The sequence below is a fragment of the Pelophylax lessonae genome, assembly GCF_965119305.1.
Source record: "Pelophylax lessonae genome assembly, chromosome: 10".
NCBI classification, from domain to species: Eukaryota; Metazoa; Chordata; class Amphibia; order Anura; family Ranidae; genus Pelophylax; species Pelophylax lessonae.
Window position 1 is genome coordinate 5,495,447 of NC_138777.1, and position 8,424 is coordinate 5,503,870.

General features: G+C 41.5%; 1 protein-coding gene across 1 annotated transcript in view; it reads right to left on the reverse strand.

Annotated features, from left to right (window-relative positions):
• Window positions 1–4,305: 4,305 nt before the first annotated feature.
• The window catches only part of DENND5A (DENN domain containing 5A), a gene marked incomplete at its 5' end in the record, with an annotated part of 71,432 nt that continues 67,313 nt past the window's right edge, over window positions 4,306–8,424 (reverse strand). Inside the window, 2 exons of the mRNA XM_082270516.1 lie at window positions 4,306–5,448; window positions 7,740–7,908. Coding sequence (XP_082126642.1) covers window positions 5,265–5,448; window positions 7,740–7,908 — 353 coding nt within the window. The 3' untranslated portion in view covers window positions 4,306–5,264. The remainder of the gene's footprint in view (window positions 5,449–7,739; window positions 7,909–8,424) is intronic.

Genomic DNA, 8,424 nt, shown 5'->3' on the forward strand with positions numbered 1-8,424 from the left:
GGGACTACTTTGAAGTCGCACAGATATGAACATTGGAAATCATGGCGTAAGACTTATCATGCGACTTTGCAGTCCCCAAGTTACACAAGTGTGAAAGGGGCCTCAATAAGGCTTCTTATGGGTCACACTCAAATCTGTGAGTTTTATGGAAAGGGCGCTATTTTATTCTCCGGGGCAGGGGTCTTCAAACTATCTCCCTCCAGTTGTTCAAAACTACAATTCCCATCATGCCTAGCCAATGCCTCATGGGATGTGTAGTTCTGCAACAGCTAGAGGGCCGTATATTGAGGATCCCTGCTAAAGAAAAAAAAAATATTATATAATGTTTGGAGGTTCTAAATAATTTTCTAGCAAAAAATATGGATTTAACTTGTAGGCAACAAACCTTAGAAAAGGCTTAGGCATGAAGGGGTTAAAGTGTCAACCTAATCGCTAAACTCTCATAAGATTTACCACCAGCAGCCAATGCTAAAATAATTATTGGCGATCCTGCCACGAAGGTCCTTGTTAAGGTGCTTTCTGTTATACAGTGACAACTCTTTGTCCCTGCCTACTTGTGCGCTCCCATGTTGTCACCCTATTACACAGGCTTCCAATGGAGACTTTCAGGGGCCATTTCAAGACGCATTACACAAGCCTGATATAAAGCAGGCATCACTAAAAATGGTGGACCGCGTTTCAGACCAGGACCCGCGGTCACGACCCCTTAAGGAGTCGAAAATTTCCCCCAGCCTCCACCGCTGTTGTAACAGCAGAGCGGAAGATAGAATATTTCTGAACTAAATGTGGTGTAAAGGAAATTTCTAAGTTCTGTATGTTATTGTATTCTATGTTGTATGTATTGCACACGGCACTAATAATGTTTTCATTACATGTTAGCATTCTTTGGAGTCCTGATTAGAATTAGCCCCCCTATGTTACCATAAAAGTACAATTGTATCATTAATGTGATCCCTACGTAATCATGCATATAAAAACCTTCAATTGTGTCAAATAAAACGAAACCGTTATTTTGGAAAGATGCGGAGTGTATCTTTTTGTGTCTGTTCCCTAGTGAAGTAGTTATTCATTTGGAACCGCTAATCAATATGAGGATAGGAGTTTCCTATATATAAAATACCCAGAACAGTGAGAGGCACAGCACAGCATTGAACGGAGTACGGGCGCTGTCAGGGTTAACTTTTTAAAGTTAACCAGCAAGTGATTGGATGCAGGGCAGTCCCAGCAGCCAATCACCTGCTGCTAAATACAAATAGTTAACCCCTGCAGCTCCCACGCTGCGCTCAATGCTGTACCTCCCACACTCGGTCCAGGAATGCTCCGCCTCCTGCTCTCCGCTCTGTGTATGGTAGGAGAGTGAAGGGGGGCAGAGGATACTTCATACTACTCTGGTTGTGAAAGGGGGGGTGATGTAAAGGATGGTAATGCTTTGTGGGGGAGGGGTGGATGTCAAGGGAACAGAGCTTAAAAAAAATAAATGTGTATGTGTGTATATATATATATATATATATAAAAAACATATATAACATATTGTGGTTCCAATTTCCTAGAAAAACTAAGTAGATTATATCTAGGAAGTAGTATAGTATATAGTCGATTATATCTAGGTAGTAGTATAGTATATAGTCGATTATATCTAGGTAGTAGTATAGTATATAGTCGATTATATCTAGGAAGTAGTAGTATAGTATATAGTCGATTATATCTAGGTAGTAGTAGTAGTAGTAGTATAGTATATAGTCGATTATATCTAGGTAGTAGTAGTATAGTATATAGTCGATTATATTTATGTAGTAGTAGTATAGTATATAGTCGATTATATTTAGGTAGTAGTAGTATAGTATATAGTCGATTATATCTAGGTAGTAGTATAGTATATAGTCGATTATATCTAGGTAGTAGTATAGTATATAGTCGATTATATCTAGGTAGTATAGTATAGTACATAGTCGATTATATCTAGGTAGTATAGTATAGTATATAGTCGATTATATCTAGGTAGTAGTAGTATAGTATATAGTTGATTATATCTAGGTAGTAGTAGTATATAGTCGATTATATCTAGGTAGTAGTAGTATAGTATATAGTCGATTATATTTATGTAGTAGTAGTATAGTGTATAGTCGATTATATCTAGGTAGTAGTAGTATAGTATATAGTCGATTATATCTAGGTAGTAGTAGTATAGTATATAGTCGATTATATTTATGTAGTAGTAGTAGTATAGTATATAGTCGATTATAACTAGGTAGTCGTAGTATAGTATATAGTCGATTATATCTAGGTAGTAGTAGTATAGTATATAGTCGATTAAATCTAGGTAGTAGTAGTATAGTATATAGTCGATTATATCTAGGTAGTAGTAGTATAGTATATAGTCGATTATATCTAGGTAGTAGTAGTATAGTATATAGTAGATTATATATAGGTAGTAGTATAGTATATAGTCGATTATATCTAGGTAGTAGTAGTATAGTATATAGTCGATTATATCTAGGTAGTAGTATAGTATATAGTAGATTATATCTAGGTAGTAGTATAGTATATAGTCGATTATATCTAGGTAGTAGTAGTATAGTATATAGTCGATTATATCTAGGTAGTAGTATAGTATATAGTAGATTATATCTAGGTAGTAGTATAGTATATAGTAGATTATATCTAGGTAGTAGTATAGTATATAGTCGATTATATCTAGGTAGTAGTATAGTATATAGTAGATTATATATTAGTATAGAGGAAAAGACTTTAATAAAAATCAAAAGTTGCAACTCACAAGATGTATAACGATAGGAGAAGTAATCTCGCTGTAATCTGCCGCACTGAGTGGATTACCAGCTCTTATCCGTATGCATCTTGTGAGTTGCCACTTTTGATTTTTTTTTATAAGTCTTTTCCTATATACTACTTATATATAATCTACTATATACTATACTTTTAAGTAGGCATGAGACGCCTCTCTTTCTACACCTCTTTTGGGTTATGCCTTTCACTTTTATTCCACCCCTATTCTGGGACTCCTCTTTCTCATCCTTACTCTCAGACCCCCCCTGGTATTGGATCTCAAAGTACTGACTTCTGGCACACCAAGATTTACCCATCTTGGGTGTGGTACTCTTCACTGTTCTCTCTATACACTGGATCACACTGATATTCAGCCACACCAATATTATTTTTCTCCTTTTTCTTTTCTGCACCCCCGGTTTTGGGTTTACTCTATGGGGCTTAGTATTTTACCCCTATATGATGATATTCTAATACAGCCCTACCTGACCCATAAAGGATATTCACGCATTGTGTGTGGACCTGGCGCTTTGGCCGTGTGCAGAGCATTCGCCCCCTCAGTTCCCTTCATGGACGCACTCCTGGGTGGCCAACAGCCTCCTTGATAGTTCCTATTCTTTTGTAAGTTAATTTTTACACTTTTCTATATTCAACCCCTGAGTGTAACCCTTTATTGGATGCAATATCGATAATGTTATATATATATATTTTTTAGAAATCAAATGTGCCTGCTCCTAAAGAAGTGAAATTTCTTTCACGAAACGCGTAGAGCCCTAGAGGCCATTCAACTGATTGCCAATTTTCAACATGCATCCAATTACCATCTATATCTACACCCTATGTCTGTTGGTCTATTCTGTCAATGTTTTTTATAATTTATTATGGATCATTGTATTTTTCTGTATATCGTGTACACCCCCTTTGATTCAATGTTTACCATTATACCGATGTAAAGTGCTATAGAACATGTTAATAAACATGTGATGTTAATCATATGCCTTTTTATGCTTACCAGCAGTTGTATATGTATTACCATTAGATCATTATGTGTATACTGGCCACATGTCATACAAAGTCCCATGTTTTTAGTTTTGAACACTATGTGTTCCCTTTATTCTATATATACTATACTAATACCTATATAAAATCTACTGAGTAGATTACTTCTCATCATTATGCATCTTGTAAATTGCCACTTGTGATTTTTATAAAGTCTCTTTCTATACACTGCACTTGGTTGGCGCCCTCTGCTGTTTCCTTTATATATTGCAGAGATCACATCAGTCTCATTGAGGAGCTCCCATGGATATCTTTGGACCCATTGACTTTTTAGTATAATCCTACACCCCCACAGCACATTCACATGTACGGTTATGTTGTAGCCTAGCTGTCCCATTCTCGATAATTCCTTGTATTACCAAGTCATGAGCCACTATTGTCACCATGGGGGACGCCGGCCCTGAGAAGTGCCACACATGAATAATGCCAATAATATACAATAAAGAAGGAAAGACTGAAAAGTTGTGTAAATGTATTTATTCTCCTTTTTTTCTCTTTTAAATTGATCTGTGCAAAATACCTCTGAGCCCATCGGCCAGCGGCGAGGGTTAGAGACGATGAAGGGCACGAAGCCTACTGTCCTTGTATTATTGCATGTCAGAGGCGCATGAAGCAGCATCGTTAATTTACCGTGGACATAATTAAAGTAAACTTCGGGATTTCTCTTGGCATAACAGAGATCCCCAGCCAGAGGGCCGTCCGACGGAAAGCGTCACAGACTCCCGTCCTCATCCGCTCTCCGCGCTAGGGAAGGTTGCTGTATAAAGTAGGGACTGCGCAGGCTGCGTTGGAGGGTCAGGACAACAAAAAACACAAAATAGTTAAATAAAGAATATATAAAAAAAAAAAATCAGAGTGCATTTGTGTCGCAATATATAAAGTCTTTTGACGTCTCATCACTCACAACTTAATACTGAGGAAAGGAAAAATAAATTCACAAACTCTTCTTCATGACTCCATAACACTGTGGTCTAGCACGATAAAATTTAAAAATATATATATTATATATATATATATTTATATCTTTCTGTAACAGCAAATAAGTGATGAAGTGCCAGTAAAGCAATATCGATACAATGTAACAGACGATGTAGTATATATAAAAAAAAAAAAAAAGTCACCATGATTTTGTAACAAGTGCGGAAGGAGCGCTGTGGGCGGATGGCTCGGTACCAGGTCCATGGACAGTAAATAGAACAGCTTGAAAAATAAGCTGATCAATATTCACTTTCACCTCTCTCATATGAAAGGATGTAATAAGTCATAAAGAAATATCTCTAGAAAATATTATACTTTCTAGTATAATAGACAGGAGGGTGCTGCGAGTGGCGGCGCGGTGAGGCGGCGGCAGCAGCAGCAGCAGGGGGGCGCCGTAGGGTGCACAGTAGTGATCGATCTCTGGATTTGGCATCTGGAGGAGTTCAGATGTTGATTCCTTTGACCAGGGAGCTCTCCAGGGTGATGTTGAACTCCTGCAGAGTCTGTAGGACGCGGATGAGCGAGTTGACCAGGGTGTGGTCTTTGATTAAAGCTGTGTCCTCGTACATTTGTGCTATTATGGGGCAGTCGGCCAGCAAGGCAATCCAGTGGTGCAAATAGTGATCACTAGAGGAAGAGGAAAAAAAGAAGGTATTAGGAAAATCTGCTTTAAAGGTTCGTCTGTCAACACATGCTCAGATCTACAAGATGTACTCTATGGGCAAAGAATTTGGACCCCTGACCATCACACCTCTACAAGCCGTCAGGTATCTCATTCAAAGGCTATGGCCATTATTATGAAGTTGTCCTCTCCCACATAGCCATTAATATGGAGGTGCCCTGCTCCCCCTATGGCCACTATTAGGGGTTAATCCCCCCCCCCATTATTATGGATTTGCCCCCCTCTCCACATGTCCATTAATATAGAGTTGTCCCCGACCCCCCATGGCCACTAATATGGAGTTTCCCTCCTCCACACATGACCAATAATATGGAGTTTCCCTCCTCCACACATGACCAATAATATGGAGGTTCTCTCCTCCCCACATGACCATTAAATATGGAGCTGCTCCCCTCACCCACATGGCCACTAATATAGTGTTTACCTTCTATGACCATTAATATGGAGGTGCCCCTCTCTTCCCCATGGCCTTTACTATGGAGTTGCCCCCTCTCCCCCGTGGCCATTACTATGGAGTTGCCCTCCTTTCCCCCATGGCCATTACTATGGAGTTTCCCCCGTCTTCCCCATGGCTATTAATATGGAGCTGCCCTCCTCTCCCCCTTGGGCATTATTATGGCGTTTCCTTCCCCCTCTCCTTCCAAGTCCATTACTCTGGAGTTGCCCCCTCTCCCCTAGTGGCCATTATCATGGAGTTGCCCCCTTTGCCCAAGTGGCCATTGTCATGGAGTTGCCCCCTTTCCCCAAGTGGCCATTATCCTGCAGGGATCTCCAATCTACGGTTGCCTAGCTGTTTCGGAACTACACGTCCCATTAGGCACTGTAAAACGATTACATTCACAGACATGACTAGGCATGATGAGAATTGTAGTTCCTTAACAACTGGAGGGCCATAGTTTGGAGACCCCTGCCTGATTATCAGGTACACTTAATGTGCTAAATTGTATGGGATGAGGGGGTCTGTATAGAAGGGCATTGGTTGGGGGGGGGGGGGGATGAGATTTGTATAGAAGGACATAGTTGGGAAGGACATGGGTTGGCGGGGTGGAGTTTGTATAGCAGGACATTAGTTGGGAAGGGCATGGGTAGGGCTGGGGGTGTTTGTATAGAAGGACAGGGGTTGGGAAGAATACTGGTTGGGGGGGGGGGGGGGGGGGGTTTGTATACAAGGACAGGGGTTGGGAAGGATACTGGTTGGGGGGGGGGGGGGGGGTTTGTATACAAGGACACGGGTTGCGGCGGGGGGGGGCGCGGTGGTTGGGGGAGTAAGTATAGAAGGACATGGGTTGGGAAGGACATGGGTTGGGGGGGGGGGGGGTTTGTATAGAAGGACATGGGTTGGGGGGGGGGGGTTTGTATAGCAGGACATGGGTTGGGGGGGGGGGAAATTGTATAGAAGGACATGAGTTGGGGGGGGGGGGAAATTGTATAGAAGGACATGGGTTGGGAAGGACATGGGTTGGGGGGGGGGTTTGTATAGAAGGACATGGGTTGGGAAGGACTTCACCAGAGGCAATAGACTTGCTACCAGATGTTAAATAACCACTGAATAAATCCTTCGTCCATTGAGGGACACATCAGTACAGACATCGTCTGGTTATACTGCCTCCTACAGGAGGATTGGACGCATGCAAATAAAATTAGGCCAGACAAGGATTTACTCTTACTTCAAACATGCCCCCGTTCTGTAGCAAAACATTACCAGGAGCATGATCACAGTGGAAGAAAATGACTTTACGGTGCGCACAGACTATTTCCTTTCATCCATTGGACACAGGAGGAATAAATATTGGTGGTGTCCACAAGCAGTCCTACTAAGGGGTGGGCAACACAGCAAACACTTGGTTAGATTTTCCAAAGCAGAGCTGAAAAGGAGACATTGATCCTCTTAGGACACTAGACAACACTGAGGCATGCTGGGAGTAGGAGGGGTTATCATGGGCTGGCCTACAGACTTTTTTTGTACATCAGTGTCTAATCCTCCTATAGGTGGCAGTATAACCCAACAGTATCAGTATGTGCCCATGCCTCAATATATCTGGGCTGTGCTGTTCTGAAGAACACCTCCAGAATACTAAAATTGTTGTCACCATGACAGGAAGTGAGGGAAATCTCTCTAATGGAGCCCCAGAAAGCAGAATTGTAATCCAACTCCCACTCCATGCAAAGCTAAAACTTCTGTCTGGGGTTACACTTTAAATTTTATAATAAAAGTCATCATATCTGTGGCACTCACCGGGCTCCCAGGCACACGAACATCTGGAATTTGCCGTCTTTGCCGATGTTGCGAGGGGTGCTGTTGATGGCATTAATGATACGACTGAAGATACGGGCCCTCTTCTGCCAGTCTTCACCGGGGGCCCCTTCGCTAAATTCAAGGCCGTCGTAATGTGCTTGTGCCTTCTCTGAAAAGAGGTGACAAAATGACATTACAAAACCCATAATGCCACAGATGGCCGTCCACATTCACCCCAATATAAACGGTGAACCTGGGCACAAAATGCTGGGTGAACCTGGTCTACAGAGACCACAGAGGGGCAGAAGGTGCCCCTTCCAATCTGCCCCACTAGCCCCCGGAGAGCCTCCAGCAGATCTCCAAACCTCCCATAGTGCTTCCCCCCCCCCCCTCAATTTCCATTGTGCGCCTCAAAACTTCCCTCAGCCCCCTGCAGAGCACCCGGACCTCCATAGTATGAGGAGTCAGACTACTGATCAACTGAATCTAAGCTCTATACCAGCTCTATGTTTATGCTCTGTACTGTATGGTATATACAACTATATTTAATGTTTTCTTTTAATATGTAAACTAATAAAATTTGTAAAGTTTTTACACTAATCTGGAGTTAATTTAGTTCTCAAAGCTATATTTAAAGTGCCTCTTTGTGTCTTTTTTGGTTTATTTTGCTGATACCTCCATAGTA